The sequence below is a fragment of the Phocoena phocoena genome, chromosome 7, assembly GCF_963924675.1.
Source record: "Phocoena phocoena chromosome 7, mPhoPho1.1, whole genome shotgun sequence".
NCBI lineage: Eukaryota > Metazoa > Chordata > Mammalia > Artiodactyla > Phocoenidae > Phocoena > Phocoena phocoena.
In genome coordinates this window covers 71,421,260-71,439,885 of record NC_089225.1, presented here as the reverse complement: position 1 = coordinate 71,439,885, position 18,626 = coordinate 71,421,260, and the positions used below count along the sequence as shown (strand labels likewise).

Here is an 18,626-nt window from a genome sequence, read left to right as displayed (position 1 = left end):
TTTTGAGCAAATACATACGTTATCTATCAGAAGGAGCCAGCTCTGCCGAGATCTGGGGAAGGCCGGTTGCAGGTGGAGGAAACAGCACGTAGGAAAGGTTGAGGCAGGGGCGGCTTGGCATCCTGAGGACAGGACGCTTGGTGTGGCCAGAGAGGCTAAGCAGGAGGAAAGGTCAGAGGTACCCAGGTCCTAGGAAAGGAGGGTGGGTTTCCTTACGGGTGTGATGAGAACTCATTGGAGGGTTTTGAGCAGGTAAACGCTGTGCTCTGGTTGATGTTTCTAAAAGATCCCTGTACTGATTAGAGAACAGGTTGTAGGGGAGCATCGTAGGGGCGATTCTGTAAGCAGACCAGCTAGAAGTCCCTTATAGTAACCCAAGTGCAAGAAGACTGCGGCCTGGACAGCAGAGAAGCATTAACTCCTAAATTCAAGCTATTGTGCTCTACCCAAATTGCGTCATCTTGCTCTTAACTGAAGAGTTACAGATATCAAATGATTTAGGAGACAGTCTTAGGACCAAAATGGAAAAAAAAAAAAACCTCACTGGAAGGCAGCGTTTGTTTGCAAAGCTCAGGCTCCAAAGGGTTTTTCCTCAGACCACTAACAAGAGGGTAGTTCGTGTACTTAGGGGAATTGACTCAGCCCTCGTAGTGGTGGAACGCTCTCTAGGAGAGGGGATGGCCGGAGGGACCCTGGAAAGACCACAAGAAAAGCCCCTAGTGAGCATGCGTATGGTGTTAGGAGTAACCCTGAAGAAAGAACGGGCTGCAGTTAATATTCTCATGATGGTCTGGGCTGCTGGGGTCTGCAGACCACAGACCTCACGCTCTTCACCTGACCCCAGCCCCAGAGTGTGCTCCCTTCCCGACGATAGGTAGGAATCCCCTCTTCCACTGGGGACTCCCAGCATAAGGTTCTCAACTCCAGCCGCCTGATTTCACCCTGTTCCTGCCTAGAGAGCCCACAGGGGACCGCGGAAGGCAGAACATGGGATACCAGAAGGCGAGTCTGGAGCCCTCCCTGTGGTCACTAGCTGAGGGCTTTTAACGTGCGTGGTGTGTTATCATTGCAGTCGCTCAGGCTCTTCCAGCGTCTGCACTGCCTCCTTGGACACGCGTCTTTCATACGGCCAGCTGCAGCCCCTTGGGGTCCCGGGAGGGCCCTGTCTCCTGTGCAGCCCGTGGCCAGGAGTCATTTGTGTCTCAGATACACGCAAGAAGGCTCCTCAGCATCTGTTGCTTTGTGTGTGTTGTTAACACTGTTCTGCATTCTCCTTTTTGCCCTTGTGTATAAACAGACCATGAAAGAATGCATTTTTAATTTTTGTATCCTATATTTAAAAGAGAGCCTCTAGAGCTTCCTTCTCCTGCCTTTTTGAGATCTGCCTCTTAACCTGGATTCTTATATTTGCATCTCAAACTCTGCAAATTTCTTGGTATATTTAAAAACATATGCATCACAGTGTTAAGAGTAAAGATTAAATGGTTTCACAGCATCACAGTGGAGGGTACTGGATCCTCGTGTAACTTCCCTGCTTTGTGCAGCCACCTGAGAACCTTGACTTTTATGCAGTTGTATTTTCAGAGGTGATGGGCATTCACAGTGTCTGTTTCTTCACTTTTCTCCAGCTTAATGCTAAGGTGTTTCTAGGCAGGATCAGGACCTATCTGGACTTACTTAGTGTTTTTACCTAAATGGATATAATTGTTGAGTTGTTATTACTGGTTACCCGATCCTTCCCCAACTTTGGTGTAGCAGGTTGTTCTAGCTTCATTTCAGGTTTTTCTGGAGGAACAACTGATCACACTCTCCGTAGGGGAGTGAGGGTTGGGGCATAAGGCCTGTTTCTCAGTGTGCACGTAAACATTCCCTGTTGCTGTTTCACATTTGACAGACGTAGTGGTGATACCCTATCCTGGGTCCAGAAGCATCTGTGACTTTCATCTCACTTCATTTTAAATTCAAATATAGCAGCAGCCTCAGAAAAAATGAACCCCATTACTTCATAAATTTCTTGTGGCATTTACTACATTTACCATCTGTAATGCTGCACCTGTCTTCTCTCTCTCTCTCTGTTACACTGTGTTATATTGTATTATATATTACATACTATATATAAAATATTTTTTGTGTATTACACAGAACACATGCACGTATGTATGTACTACATCTGTCTCCAGCCAAACTTCTCCTGTGCTACAGACCTATCCATCTTCACCTAGCCCCACCAACCAAGACTCAGTACTTCTAAAATTGAACTCTTCCTCTTTTTTTGCTTCTTCTCTAGTATTCCTTATCCCACTCACCGGAACCATCGGGTCATTTCTGGATCTCTGAGTCTGTTGATTCCACTTCCTAGGTGCTCTTACATCTGTTCTTTCTCCTGGCTTCTTAGTTTGTTTCTTGTTTAGACTGCTTCGGGAGCCTCCACAGCTCTTCTGCTTTCAGTCTTCTGCCCCTCTAACATTTTGCGTGGCCTACAGAATGCTCTTTCTAAGACATGACTGTGTTCTCTGTTCCCACAGGTCCATTCTGTGCCTTGCTCTCCCCTGCTCAGTTCCTGGAAACTGGCCTCTGTGGGCTTCTTTGCCCTCTGGCTTCCGATTGGGTTTGGCAGGTGAGAGGCACTGACGGGAGGGCGGGAGAGAGCTCCCCCTGAAGCTCTGGCAGGGCTTGCATCCCCTTAGACTACTGTCCTCTTGGCTCTGGTAACAACGGGTCCTCCCTTTGCCATTTCAGGCCTATGGATGTTGAAGGCTTTCTGCTGTTGTTGGTGCCTGGGAACTTCACGGTTCCTTGTTGTTAATGCCTTAACCCTGCCTACATCTTCACTGAACTCTTCTCAGTGAAACCCTTTGGAATGTCAACAGTGTCTTGCCGAGACTTTGACACTTACCTAAAATCCTTCAATGCTCTGCTTTCTGCGGGAAGTCCACCCTCCTCAGTGTAACAGAAACCACCTAGCTCTCTAGCTGCAGGTGTTGAAATGTCCTGTGTATTCCCTACACTCCGTCCTCGTGAATGGCCGAAGCACTTCCATGATTTCCCTCATCTCCATGGTTCTGTACACATTTGTCACCCCACCCCCTGACTTCTGTCTCGCTGCCTCTGACTGTGCTTCAGTGCTCCTCTCACGTTTCCTCCTTTCTGGGAAGCCTCCCTCAATCCTTGCCCTCTACTTCAAGATTGAAGAAGTGCCTATTCTCCATGCTCTTGCAGTCCCTCCATCTGTCATAAGAGTATTGGTACTGGACTGTAATCTTTTTGTCTGCCTCCTGCTAGATTGGAAAGACTGAAGGACTATAATTACCACGTAGAAGAATTTACTGGCCATAGACTACAAAAACAGCCGTCATTAACCCTGTGAATAAAAAAGAAAGAAGATAAGATTCTGGGCAATTACATATTTAGGAAATATATTCTTTTTTCTGTTTCTCAGTTGCAAGATGTAAAGCTTTGAAGGAAATGGATTTAATTAAAACGTCTCAGTCAGACTGTTACTGCTACAATCAAAAATCCCAAGTGAAATGGAAGTATATGTGGTCAACTGTGCAGGTAAGAGCCTACTTTCAAATTATGTCTTAGGAACAGGGAGTTAAAACGTACTATTTCAAGAGTAGAAGTAGCTTTTGTATGACATAGAGCTGTGTATCAGTATGAAAGCTGCCTGGGGGATTACACACAGCAGTTCAGGTTGGGGGGGGGGCTATGGAAGGGGACATTAACCTCCATACTCTTCATCAGCCCCTCTCCAACCACTCCAAGTAGATATACTATCTAAGTGCAGTGTGCTTGCTGTTCGGACATGGCTCAAGACAATACCCTCTTGCCTACTTTCCAAAATAATTGCTATCTCAGACCCTTCTCTATAGAAATCTGAAGTTACCTCTGATCCCAGGTGTGGTCAAGGTAGTAGTTACTCTTAATAGCCTAGCACTTTCCTTCCTTCAGCATTTAATGAATATTTATTAAGCACCTACTAAGTGCCAGGAATTCTTCTAGGCTCTTAGGATCCATCAGTGAACAAAATAGATCCCCGCTCCCGTGATGTTTACACTCTTGGGAATGGGGGTAGGGGGTAGGGTGGGGTTAGCTATAAATGTAAAAGAGGAGAAAATTATAAAACTAGTAAGTGCTATAAAAAAGAAAATGTAGAGTAAGATAAGTGGAATGAGGGGGGTGGAGGCAAGTTGCAGTATTAAAAAGAGTGGTCAGGGTCTTTCTCATTGAAAAGGTGACACATGAGTAAGATCTCAGTGATGTGAGTTACCCAACGGGGTATCTGAGGGAAGAGTGTTCTGGCTGAGGGAAGAGCTAGGACATCATCATATCAATAGGCACTTGATGTTGCTTTGTACTATTACTGATAACATACACCACTTTGGTCACTTGGTTAAGGTGTTATCTGTCAGTTTACAGTTTTACCACTGTAAGATAACTATTTTCACCTCTGTAATGAATGACTATTTTGAGGGGATAATTTGAGACTATGTATATATTTTATTCCTCATCAAACTTTTACCCCCTAGTTTTATTATCTGTTGATGATGCTTGCCTGAATCAGTTATCATCACGATGTTTATCAAATGGTGATTTTCTAATTCCATTATTCCTTCTACATTTCACTGGCATTCTTCTATAAGGAAGAGTTTTACCTCCCCAATTTATTTATATCCATATAGTTTCATGGATTGCCAATTCATTTGCTGGACTACAATTCCTTACTTTTATTATTTGTTTTGTTATTCAAATTGTCCTAGATTTGGCCAGTAGGAGCCCCTTCGAACTAGCTCTTATGTTCTTTAACTTGTGCCTATCATTATTTGAGCACTTCTTTTACCTTCTGGCAAACAAGATGTTCCCAAGCTTATCCTGTAATTTCTTAGACGCAGCTCTGGAGTCATACATTTTTCCAAGGAGCATTCAGTGTCAGGTGTGTTCATTACTACCGGATATCATTATCATATGTGTATATACACACCCATACTCCTATACACATGGCTGTTTCTTCCTTCCTTTCTTTCTTCTTACTTCCTGTCTATCTGTCTTCAAAAACCATGAATTCTGATCTCTCCAACACCACTGGGTTCACTCTAGTCTTTCTCCTTTCCATATCTATAACTCTCTTCTCTGATTGTGAGAAACCTGGTTCCCATTCTCATCAATATATTGATTTATTTGCCTAATCCTAGAGTAATTTCAGAGTTGCTAAGCCATACTGTTGTGAAAAACAAACCTAGTAACAAGAGCTCAGTATTTGTTTACAGTGTGTTTTATCTTTAGTTTGAGGGGTCACAGTCTAAATATTGTGCTCAAAAGTTACTTGGGTTAATTCATTCCTACCCATCCCCCTTCAATATGGTTATATTATTCATTTGAAATACACTTGTTTTTATTTGTTTCCATTTCAGAGTTTTTCCTCATCCTGGTTGATTTTATTGTCATTATTTTTTAGTATGTACAACATTAATATGGCTCAAAAGTCAAAACTACACAAAGGTGTTCTCAGAGAAGCGTCACTCCCCCTCATCCCTTCCCACCCAACCCATGTAGGTAATCAATCTTGTTAGTTTCTGGTATATCTTTCCTGTGTTTCTTTTTACAAAAGTAAGTGGTGATGCGTATTTATAGATGGTGCTTAAAGCCATGGGACTAAGGAGTGAGTTTAGACGGAGAAGAGGAGAGGACCAGCGACTGAGCCTGGGTCAGTCAGATATATTAAGAGGTCTGGGAGGAGGAAGGGGCCAGCAGAGGAGAGAGAGAAAGGGCAACAAGTGAAGGAGGTGCCCAGGGAGCCCCAGGAAGTGCGACAGGGAGGAGGGAGTGATCAGCAGCGCCAGACTCTGTTGATGGATCAGATAGAATGACTGGGAATGAGTTGACCATTCGGTTTAGAAACACCATGCCACTGATGACCTTGTCAGGGGCAGCCTGTTGGAAATGAAAGCCTGACTGAAGTGGCTAAAGAGAGAAATGGGGGAGAGGAACCGGAGGCTGCAGGTATTGGCAACTTTGAAAAAGAATTTTATTGTAGTGGGAAGCGAGGAAAAGGGGTGATAGCTGAAGGGGAAAATGGAGTCAATAAAAGGGTTTTTTTGTGTTTTTCTTTTAGTGGGAAAAATGCCAGCATGTTTGTAAGCTGATAGGAATGGTCTAGTAGAGTGGGAAGAAGTACCGGTGGGATGTCCTTGAGTAGCAAAGGTGGGTCGGATCCAGTGCACAGGTTGGGGGCTTGCCTTTAGAATGGAGCATGTAAATCTCCGTGGCAGGAATTTCCTCTGGAAATGCACAGGCCGGAAGCAGAGCGTGTGCCTGCAGGTGCTGACAGGTGGGGGGATATGGGGATGAGAGCCCTCCCGGTTCTCTTCCGAGTTCTTCCATTCTCCGTGAAGTAGGAAGGATCACCAGCCAGAAGTGAGGCAGGGAGAAGTCATTGGGGTATTGAGGAAGGAGAAGCCGTGAGGTCATCGTTGAAGAGAGTGGAAGAGCCACTGGATAGGAGTGTGTGGTATGATGGCCAGCAGCCTTCCGGTCCTCCTTCAGGTTCACAGTCAAGGGTTTGAAGTGAGAGCACTACGAGTTTCTCCAGCATGATCGGTGGTACAGATGCAAAAGTGGAATAGGTGGAGGGTTGGATTTTGCAAGTGAGTGTGACAAAGCACGAGGGGTACAAACAAGTTAAGGGTACATATAAGGGAATGCTTTATAATGATTGATCGTGGAACTTAGCTGGAAAAGAAGGGGCTGAGGACATCAAGGGTGAGGAGCAGAGGAAAGGTGCTTGCTCCCTGCTGGGGTTAATGCTTGCTGGGGTCGGGGTGTTAAGGGAGGCACGCTGGAAAGGTAGGAGGTGGTGGTCAGCTAGTGGGGTGCATTTCATGCAGCCTGTATTGGAGGCTGCAGTGTGGGACTGACAAGATTGGGGTGTGGCCGCAGGCATGATTAGCTGAGGTGAGTGGAGCATAAGAGGGGAGGAGTTCAAGGAACCAAGAGGACAGGATATTGGAAGGAGTTTTGTGTGTATCTTGTGTATATTTAATCCCGGAGACATGACAGGAAGTAGTATTGGAGAGAGAGCAGCAGAGAGCCAGGAGCTAAAATCCAAGAGAATCGGGGCGTTGGTAGACAGATACTGGGTGATTTCACCTGAGGCCTGAGATTCAGAGCTGGTGCTCTCTTTCCCCTTTTCAGGCTTGCCGTATCCTTGGACAAAGAAGAGAAATAGAGAGGGACAAAGGCAGCAGCAGAGTTGTCCTTTAATGATCCCTGGGCTGTCATCATCTGCTTAGTATTGTAGGTGGTTCTTTGCTGTGAGACTTGAGTAGGACCTGGGGTTGGGTTCTGATCCTTCTTCAGCGGGCATGGTGAGAGAAGCCTGAATCACATATGCTCAGCTGATCTGTAAGATAGAAAGGCTTTTTTCTCAGTCACAGTAGAAGTGGTAGATATATAAACCCTATTCTCATTAGGTTTATAACCAAATAGTTTGCTACCTATTATTTTCTATCTCATCCATTTTCACATGTCCCTTGGCCACAATAACCTGCTGGAAGAGGGAATTCCATCATCCACAACTCAGGGGAAGAAACACCCACTTTAAGTGTCTGTGCTCCAGTGTGTGCTGACTAAACACAGATCTCTGGATCTGTCCTTGGGATCAGAATGTTGCCAAGTACCTCTGAGTGTTCTTTATTCAACCAGTCTTGGGCTCTCTTTACTCCTTTTCTCATGATTTTAAGAAGCTTATAAGAAGTTTTAACTTCTGTGTTTGTGAATTTGTTTGTTCTTGTTTTGTAGGTGAAAATTACCAGTTCAGGCCTGCTCAGTATTGTATATATCACAGAAAGATATAATTGCCAGTATCCAGAAACCATTCTATCTATTATCAAATGTCTGATTCATAACCTTTGGACACCAAAGGAGTCTAATGATATAACCATAACCATCAATCCGTATGGGGAGACTGTGTGCTTCTCTGTGAAGCCTGCCAGGAAGATATTTATCTATACCGTAAGAGTGAATCGAAACAGTAAGTCTCTTTTTATTATACTTGATTTCTGGAATCAGTTTTTCTGGAGTGACATTTCAGTAAATTGACTTTTTTTCACTACACTACATTGACACAGAATCTTTGTTTGTTGTGTGTCTGTGTCTTTTTTGCTCCAGTTGTGGATTTCAAACTCTTCCTTGTGTTTGTGGCGGGCATTTTCCTCTTCTTTTATGCAAAGACCTTGAGTCAGTAAGTATTCATTTTTACTTTCTTAAATTTGTGAATCAAAAAGAGTAGGACATTTTTAACCCTGTGCTGAATAGTTCCACACTAGTTTGTAGGTCTTGCTTTAGATTTTGCAAACAATTGGTCTGAAGACAGTGTTTGAAAGGTTTTAAAACCAGTAATATTTGTTTGTATAGTATGATATGTACTGGTTACAGAGTACTTTCACATGCATTACTTTGTATTATGTATCAATATACATTTTTTAATAGATTTATTTTAATTAATTTATTTTTTGGCTGTGTTGGGTCTTTTGTTGCTGCGCATGGGCTTTCTCTAGTTGCAGCGAGGGGGGCTACTCTTCGTTGTGGTGCTAGGGCTTCTTATTGCGGTGGCTTCTCTTGTTGCGGAGCACAGGCTCCAGGCGTGCAGGCTTCAGTAGTTGAGACACACAGGCTTCGGTAGTTATGGCTCACGGGCTCTAGAGCGCAGGCTCAGTAGTTGTGGTGCACGGGCTTAGTTGCTTTGTGGCATGTGGGATCTTCCCAGACCAGGGCTCAAACCTGTGTGCCCTGCATTGGCAGGCGGATTCTTAACCACTGTACCACCAGGGAAGCCCCTATACATTATTTTAATTGATTTGATTCTCTTAACAACTATGTGAGCTCTGGATTATTGTTCTCAATTTATAAATGAGAAAACCGACATCCGTCATTACGTGAGTAGTCTTGCCAGGGCTGAAATTTATACTCAGGTTTTCTGATGCTGGGTGCCTTCCTCTCTCTTACATTTGCACCACCTCCTAGATTTGTGGCTCTGATACAGAAGGTTGAATTTAACATATTATCCTGATACTTTTTTTCTTATAACTTCTCTCATGAAAAAGGAATTTCTTTCCAATAATACTTTACTTCTTAACTTGCTATTCTGGACATTATTTATTTTCAAGTTTTTCCTTATGGCTTAAGAGAGTGTGTTTCATGTCCTCCATGGTCTTAATAAATTGGATGTTGCTTACATAGCCTAAAGAGTAAAGCTTGGACTCAGAGGAGATGGGCTGCAGGCCTGAATCCTCCAACTGACAGGTACTGACTTGGGAAAGCCTTTAATTTCTTGGCGCCTTAGTTTCCTCCCGTGTAAAATTTTCACAGGACTGTTGTGAGGGCATGTTAAGCTCTCAGACAAGTGCCTGCTATGTGATAGGTGCTCCAATAATTATTATTGGACCAGATTCTAAACATAGAAGATAACTCAGACATTCTGTTTCAAGTTAGTGGCAAGCTACCATAAATTTCAAGTAGAGATTTCATTTTTTAAGAGTATAGGATGTAATTAAAGCTGCCATCTGAGTTTTTCTTCTTAATAATCTTTATGACTACTGTCAAGTTAAACATGTTTCTAATACTGAAAGAGCGACTTGGCATTTAAATGGCTTTTATCTGCTTGTCTTGACAGGAGCCCTGTTTTCTTTTACTCTTCGGGGACTGTGCTAGGTATTCTAATGACATTAGTCTTTGTCCTGTTGCTGGTGAAAAAGTTCATTCCTAAGGTAGGTATACCATGTACAAATGAATAAAAAAATGGAAATCATGATCTCATAAACATGAAAAATTGATGAAAATTAATTCACATTTATTATGAAAGTTCCTAATTCAAACCGTATTTCTACATTGTATAAACTGGCTTAAATTGTATCTTTTCCAAGAGATTCCATTTTTATTTATTACTATGTGTAGGCTTAAGTATTAACGCTACTTTTTTTGAGACCCTTTTCTTTTCTGGATAATACGTTTTTCTTATGAGTGATGGGGGCTTATTCTCTGCTGAGTGCAGATTTCTCCTGGCTCAGCTGAGGAATGTCATGATGCTGAACCATTGGGGCCTTGAATAACAGCATTGCTCCATCTGGGGATTTCTTCATCATTATTAGTTCCCCCAAAACACCTTCAATGAAAGAATGCCTGGCATTTAGTTGAGGATACATATATATTAGTTCGTGATGCTCATGTTGTAGTCACTCTGATGAAAGCTTGCAACACCAGCATTATTTTGAGATAAATTTATTCTTTAGAACAGTGCTTCTCCAACTGTAGTGTACATGCAAGTCACCCCGGGGGTCCTGTTGAAATGCAGACTCTGATTCAGGAGTCTCAGTGGGCCTGAGAGTCTGCATCCCAGCAAGCGGCCAGGTGACATCGAAGCTGCTGGTGCGTGGATCAGACCTTTAACAAGACACAAGAAGAGTATCTTGAGTTGACCTCAGTGCAGTTTGATACAGAAGTTTTGAATACAAAGGGTTTATTTGTTTCTTTCTATTTTTATGAGAGTGAATGAACCAAAAACTGTGTCATTTATTTTCTTCCACACACAGTATAGCACGTTTTGGGCTCTAATGGTTGGTTGTTGGTTTGCTTCAGTTTATATTGTGTGGCAACTGATGGAAGAGCTGAAGTGGCTGTGGTGTCAAAACAGAATATATATATTAGGTAGGTAAAGCTTTAAATAATATGGTCTATTATTGGTAAAGCTGAGAATTACAGCCAGGGGCCTTCTTTTGACATACGTTTCTCTCCAGAATCCAAATTTTCATTTTGAACTAAGGAGAAGAGCTGTTAAAAATAATATTTTATTTTATTCCCATGCTTGGTGACTTCAGTTCACGAGTTCCCATTTTAGACTATTTCTGTATGACATCCTTCTTAGTTTTCTATACTAATGATCAAAAGAGCAAAAAAGCATTTGCCCTTTTTGACTGCATGTGCTTTTGAGTTGTGGTTAAGCTCTAACCACATCTAAATTGTAATGAAAACACTTCTCTAAAATGTGGCTCTTTATTTCTTTTTCTTAATTTATTCAGTATGAAGGTGAGAAATCCTAAATATAAATGACTAATGAAAACTTGACTTTTCAGAAACAGAGACACTTGTTCTTCTTGTTTGATGTTATTTTAAAAAACAAACAAAAAAGAAAAACCCAACTTTTTAAAGTGTTTTATTTGGGAAATTATAGAGAATGGGAGAATCAATTTTCTCCTAACCTCTTAGTGCCAGATTTCTCCCGTAAGTCCACCCACCCAGAACAAAAGTAATCAATTCTTTGTTTCACTTGAAGGTTTTATGTTTTTAGCCCATTTTTCTTTTTACGCTAAAGTATTTTCAAAGTTAATTATTGCTATTATGGTGTGTTTCCTTAAATACTTCACTAAGCATCTCTACAAGGCAAGAGCATTTTCCTCTATAGTTAAATAACTCTTAAATCTAAAAAAATGAATAATTACATAAAATCATCTATTATCTAGGCCATGTTCAAATTTCCTAAACATCCTTGATGCTTGTTTTGTATAAGGTAGGATATAGTCCAGAATCACATTCTGCATCTATTGTGTCCTGTAAGTCTCTTTTAATCCATAACAGGTTTTGGGGTGTTTTTTTCCCCATCACAATGATATGCCGAAGAGACCAAGTTGTCCTATAGAATGTCCCACTTTCTGGATTTCTCTGATTATTCCTCTGTAGTATAATTTAATTTGTTTCTCTGTCCCCTGTATTTTTTTATAAGCTGGAAGTTAGATCTTGAGTCTTGCTTACATACAAATGAAACACTTGGCGAAATACGTAAGAGGCAATGTGCACGTGACATTGGATCACAACAGGAGACACCACAGAATATCTCACTGTCCCTCTTTTGGTAATACAGAAACTGAGCACTGGACTACGAGGGTGACAGCCCCATCCCTGCACTGTAAAATTATATTTTCATTTAGTGACTAGAAAATAAAAATTAGGAATAGCTTTTGTAGCAGACTGTGACATACACTGAGGCTTATTCCTGACCAAAGCAACTGTGGTAACATTTGCCCTCTAGGACTCTGGACCAGAAAATAGGGATACTTACATATTAATATTATAATAATTTATTATTATACATCCTTAATTATTACAAAAGTCAGCCTAATATCTCACATGGAAGGAATAACTAGCCCTAAATGCATTTTTCAACTTCATTGGAAAAAGAAAACAAAAAGGAAGGTTTTCTGATATGTTCTTAGCTCTAAGCCATATGGCTCTGCCGGTTTTTTCCCCATAACTTTTCAGTTCAGTGTTACGTTGTTTTACATTCTTCTGCTTTTACAGGCTACGTCTTGATAGTTGGGTGTCTCAGCTTTACTGTTTGTTACAAGCACGGGCCCCTCGTGGAGAAGAGGAGCGTGACCCTCTTGGCGTGGGCGCTGCAGCTCCTCTCCCTGCTCCTGGTCTATGCTGGCGTGGCCATTCCTCAGTTCGCCTATGCAGTGATGCTCCTCACCCTGTCGTCCAAGATCCTGCACTACCCACTGAGAGCACTCGCTTACGTGAGATGGTGTGTATCTTTTTTTTTTTTTTTTCCATCATAAATTTGACATTTTGAGCTCTGGTTTTATTTATTTTGGGGGGGGAATTTTTTGGACACATCATAGTTAATCTCACAATTAACTCCACTTCATCTGGATATTTCCCTCTGAGAGGGGGACAGTTAGAGAACGTAATAAGCATCTGATTCCATCCCCATTGCTAGTCGTCGTTCATCTTTCGGAGGTGCACCACCAATTACTAGGTAATGACAGCTCACCCAGAATTCACTAAAATCAGTGGCAAAATTACTTGGGCTCGGAGTCACCTATAATTTCTACTTCCATTCTACGTTTCCTTTTTTTAGGGCCCAGGACTGCTTTAGAGGTAATTGTGCATATGAGATGAGAGTTAGGGAACAGAAATGAATCACAAATGATTGAAAGTTATGATTTATATAATTCGGTTAAGCCTTTGGAAAGTACAGAAAGAAAGATGAGACAAGTTCTGTTGTCACGGCTTTATGATGTCCTCAGTCACGGAGTCTGAGCACCTGTTTTTGTGTCAGGTGCACAGGTGAAGGAGATGGTCCCTACCCTTGAGGTGCACTTGTTGACACGTAGGCATATGTTTCTATAGCTCTGAAGTGTTAAAGTAGGCCTGCACAGGAACTGTGGTGTGTAGAAAAAGTTCAGGAAAGTTCCTGGAGGAGGTCACTGCGCTGAATTTTAATGAATCAAAACAGCCAGATGAATAAATATAGGAAGGGCCTTCCTGACGGGGAGAAAGGCCAGTTTGGTACCATCACAGGGCCAGTGAGCGAGGTGGGTGTCGGCCAGGTCATGGAGGCATCACAGGCCCTCCTGGAGAATCTGATCTGATCCTGTAACGTGGCGGAGGCAGCTGACCGTTACGTATCTTCGTCAGTGCTCTCTGACTACTGCCTCGACAGGGTTAGAAATCAAATGCCTGGGGCCCAGAAGGTAGTGAAGGAATGAGCCCGAGCAGAGGGAAGGCAGTGGTGAGGACTGTGTGAAATTCTACAACATTGCTTCCTTGAAAGGGGGTCAGTTGCCATTCACCCTGAGCTGACTGTTGCCATGTGGGAATATGGGCCTTGCCTTGCCAGCTCTTCTGGTTTTCTAGAAAAGCTGGGAATGTGGGTTAGAATGTAAATTCTGACAATGTTTAAATGTTGGCATCTAATCTGAAAATAAAAATACATTCAACAAGCAAAAATCAAAGCAGAGACCATGAACATGCCTCGGGCAGTAGGAGGGGCCCATCTGTCTTCTGGCACAGAGGGTGGAGGTTAAGGGGAGGTTCCAGGGCAGGAGACCAATCGTCAGACATCACAGCAATCCACGCAAGAGGCGATGAGGGCCTGGAGTAGGGCAGTGAGATCAAGGCAGGAAGAGGGAGTTAATAAATATTTACAAGCTAAACTTGGCTGTGAGGAAGGAGACTCTGTGGTAACTGGTAGTTTCTGGATCTGATGACTGCATGTGTGGTGACGTCACAGGGTTAAAATGCACCAGCGACAGGGCAGGGCCCCTCTGCAGAGGATGCTGGGGAGACTGAAAGGCAGCAGGGTCGGGGGACTGATGCTGACTGCTTCCCCCTGCCCTGTCTCAGAGGTAGACAGTGACTGGGGGTCTCAGAGGTCCCTCTGTCAGGAGGACAGTGGCCACTACACATCCTTCAGACCTCTGGTCCTTTGCCAGGCTTGTGGCCCAAGGAGCCCAAGAGAGAATTCCTTCCACTTTCCCTTTAAACATCCACTGCCCTGCCAAGAGCAAAGTGTGTTCTGTCACGGTGATCCTTTAATGCATTTGCTGTGCGTTCTGTTAACACAAACGTAATGATCAAACTATTGTAACTTCCTCAACTTTTCATCTTGCTAGTGAGTAATTATGTGAAACATTAGGGGATAAAACAGGAACTTATAGGTTAAACAATAAACCAGAGGAAATACTTTGATTTGTATAGTACTTTCTAGTTTGCAAAGAGCTGTTTGAATATATTTTAATAATATATGGTAGCTGCTCTTCTGATTACCTTTGCTGAACACTGATTGTAGACCGCCCACTGTGCTAAGCACTTGACACAATGTATTTCATCTGTACAGTGGCCTCCTTGTTGCTTTCATTTTTTTCCATGTGAGCAAGGTGAGGCCCAGAACTGTGAAGGAATTGCCCCAGTTCACACGGTGGGTAAACCTCAAAGCCAGGACTGTGTCCCGGGCTTCTCCTCAGAGCCCAGGAGTTTTCCTCTAGGGAGACAGTGTAGGTATTCAGAAAAGGAGAAGGAAATCATGTCAGTGGTTCCCTAATTGAGCTCATCAACCACCAGACAATCAATAAAAGTTTAAAGATTTTTCAGGTCCCAAACCTCAAGAAAATGTATGTTTAAAACACCTCCTGGTGATTCTGATGCTCATTTATATTTGGGAATCTCTGGTTAAATTAAATTTTAAACCACCTAAAAACATTTTTTTTAACTCATTGGTAAGTATAACATATATGCTAAAACCTTTTCATCATTACCATTTTTATGAGATTCTTCACTTTAGGACTTTTTTGCTTGGAAAAGAATTCCAATCGTGAGCCCCTCAGCATGTAGCAGAGGAAGAATTATTATAAGTGACTGTGTGTACACGACCCTTGTACAGTGTTTACTTCCTCTAAGGTTAGTCAGAATCCCCACCACTAGGTGGAGGCGATATTCCACAAATCTTCCCGGCTTCTCTGTTCAGACTAAGTGGCAAGTGATTCTGCTAGGTCTCCATAAAAGGACATCTCAGAGGCTTGCTGCTAAGAAAACCAGCAGGGCAGGCATAAAGAAGCCAGACATTTAACTGCCTGATTTGAAATCACTGAGGAAGAAAAATGCAATCAACATCTCTATCGGAAATCGATCCTCAAACGCCGTAGGACATTATTTCAGATGGTCCAGGAAGAGGGGAAATGTACTGATAGGCCCAAACTACACGTTCTGTAAACCTCCGTCATGATAACAATAAAGTATAGTATGATATAGAGGAAGTTAAGAATTATTACCGTTACTGTTGAAGAAATGTATTTTTATAAATCTTAAGGGTTGAATTGAGCAACCAAATATGGCCAGGAATCTAGCAACCAAATGCCGCCTGTTTTAGGAAAATGAAGAAATGGTTTACATCAGAAAAGCCGGTGGTTAAGTTTCTTACTGAAGACGAGTACAGGGAACAAGCCGATGCTGCGACGACCCGCGCCCTGGAGGACCTGCGCCAGGCCTGCCGCAGCCCCGGCTTCCCATCCTGGCTGGCCGTCTCCAGGCTCCGGGCGCCTAAAACGTAAGCCCCGCTCCACTGCCCGCAACACAGCTTGGGTTGGAGTTACCATGAAAATAGCATGATGGTTTGGATCAGATACTTCAGGCTAGAAACAGACAACTTCCCTGGATAGCAAATGACGTGGAAGCTGTCAGAGTCGCTTTTGCTTCAGTGCTCTGCCTCGCCCTGTGGAAGTGCCAGTGTCAGAATAAATGTTGATCAGATGTGTTTCATAGGGAAGGCCATAAAGATAACTCATAGGAGAAGGGAGACGGAATGGGATGTGTCACCTTCTTCTCTTCCTACGGGGGACGAAAAGTCATTTGTAAAGGTCACCAAGAAAGACATCTCTGCCCAGCATCTTTTCTCTACTGCTTTCCCTTCTTCCTAGCTTTATCCAAACGACAGTGCCCTCAAATTAAAGATTGAAGGGGGAAAGTCGTGACACTAAAATAATAAATAGTACATTTAATAAGAAAGAGAGAAAGAAGGAATTAGAAAGCAGGAGTGGGTATATTTGGCAGCATTCGGTGCTCCTAAGTCTGCCTACTTCTCGATCCTTTCCCTGAACGTCTAGAGAAGGATCACATAAGCCATTCCTGTTTTTACACCCACTGTGCAAATGCCATCCTCTATTGATGCAAAGTCAAATTTAATTAAAGGGGATAAGTAGCCAGGGAACATGTTATCTTCCCAATAAACCTCTCTGTGATAACATTAACTTTATTTAAAACAAATACTAGGTTTGCAGACTTTGTTCTTGGAGGAAGCCACTTGTCACCTGAAGAAATTAGGCTGCATGAAGAACAATATGGCCTTGCGGGTGCCTTCTTGGAAGAGCAGCTCTTTAACCTGAGGACTCCTGACAGTCTGCCTGCACACTGACTTCATTCTGGACAAGGAAGTGGGGAAGGGCAGGGATCCTATTAAAGGTGGGCAGAACTGTACCGGGGAACAGTGGCAAAAGCATTCACTATGGAGAAAAATCAAGTCACACTGGAAAGGAAAACTAAACTGTATTGAAGATAACTGATCCTTCTTGGACAGTTCTGTGTATTGTACTGTAGGTGGCCACCAAGATTCTGTGACAGTCATTACCACTGTCCTTGAATGAAGATTCTCATTAGGAACAAAGGGGTCATGTTGATCTTCAAGGGGCCGGTTAATTTGAATAGGTGCCTTGTCAACTGCAGGGCATTATCCTCTCTTAATCCCCAGAACCTGTGTCAAAAGACTCTGCATTGCTCTTCCTGCGTGTTATCAATGTAAGTGCTGGAAGAGACCTGAGATACACTGGACCAGTATTTTCCAAAGTGTAGTCCACAAGATGCTAATAAGTGTTAGTAGGTAAAGGAATCCTGAGGCCAACTAAGATGGATGCATGATTAAACGTGCTGCAGGACTTCTCAGAGCCTTTAATAATGCTAATGCACACTGTGAACTTCCTAAAGAGGAGAAATTGTGTGCAGCATTCTCTGGCTTAATTTGACAACAGAACCCTTTTTCATGAGATTAACATTTCTTGGAACACATGTTTGGAAAATGCTGATGGTGGAGGAATGGAGGTTTCAGAAGGTTAAATAACTTGTCCAAGACCACAGGGCTTTTTAGAGGTAGCCCTGGGACTAAAACTCCATCCCTACTGTTTGCAATGACTCAGGTAGAAGAAGAGACCTTTAGAAATGAGGCACCATCTCGCCACAGCCTTGGGTCTCACAGTATTGGTGTGAGGGGCCATCTCTCCATAGCCTTGGGTCTCACAATATTCATGACTTATTTTTTAATAATAGCCAACTAACTGTTTGATAACTGTGATAAAGAGAAACATTTCCTATGGTTATATTTTAAAGTTTTGATAAGACTTTTATAGACATATATAAAGATTAGAATTTAGAATTACTTTTTACATTTTTTTGTATGTTGAAATTGAAGGCATTTAACCTCACGTCAACTGGCCTATTTTATTTTATTTTTACTCCCTAAATTCAGGTCTCAATAGTGTTCACACCTGAATTTCTACAACAATTCTGGCTTGGTTTTTTTTTTTGGCTGCATTGGGTCTTTAATTGCTACACGTGGGCTTTCTCTAGTTGCGGCGAGCAAGGGCTACTCTTCGTTGTTCGTTGCAGTGCATGGGCTTCTCATTGCAGTGGCTTCTCTTGTTGCAGAGCATGGGCTCTAGGCTTGGGGGCTTCAGTAGTTGTGGCACGCGGGCTCAGTAGTTGTGGCTCGCGGGTTCTAGAGCACAGGCTCAGTAGTTGTGGTGCACGGGCTTAGTTGCTCTGCAGCATGTGGGATCTTCCCAGATCAGGGCTCGAACTCGTGTCCCCTGCATTGGCAGGCGGATTCTTAACCACTGCACCACCAGGGAAGCCCCTCGACTGGCCTATTTTAAAAAATTGTTTAGTTATACGTGTTTATAACAATTTCCTACAAAACAGATTTGTGATCTTTCTTATAGAGAACAAATCATTTTTCTTCTTGTGCTTCATGATTTTAGACTCCAGAGTGAAATGAGGGACTAACCATGAGCTTTGACCCTGAGGAAAAGAGGCCAAAACATAGGTCTGGGAAAAGATCTGAATATGGCAAAACAATCCAAGGGTTAAGATGTTGCCAACTTCTCTTTAAGAATCAAACGCAGGCTCTTTTGCTGTGGTGGGGCCATAAAGAGTAGCAGCATAAAGAATGAGGAATCTCCCTTTTCTAGAAGGGTTATGGAGGAGGGACACACAGATCACTTGGGCACTGCTTTCCGGAACCAAATTTA

General features: G+C 42.7%; 1 protein-coding gene across 1 annotated transcript; it reads left to right on the top strand.

The window, feature by feature from the left end:
- The first annotated feature begins 677 nt into the window (after positions 1-677).
- On the top strand, positions 678-16,741 carry NEMP2 (nuclear envelope integral membrane protein 2). Its single transcript, XM_065880162.1, has 10 exons — positions 678-874; positions 2,526-2,617; positions 3,440-3,555; positions 7,798-8,029; positions 8,167-8,239; positions 9,671-9,764; positions 10,587-10,701; positions 12,349-12,574; positions 15,701-15,877; positions 16,600-16,741. Exons 1-10 carry the CDS (start codon positions 678-680, stop codon positions 16,739-16,741), a joined length of 1,464 nt encoding a protein of 487 aa, XP_065736234.1.
- The last annotated feature ends 1,885 nt before the right edge of the window (positions 16,742-18,626 follow it).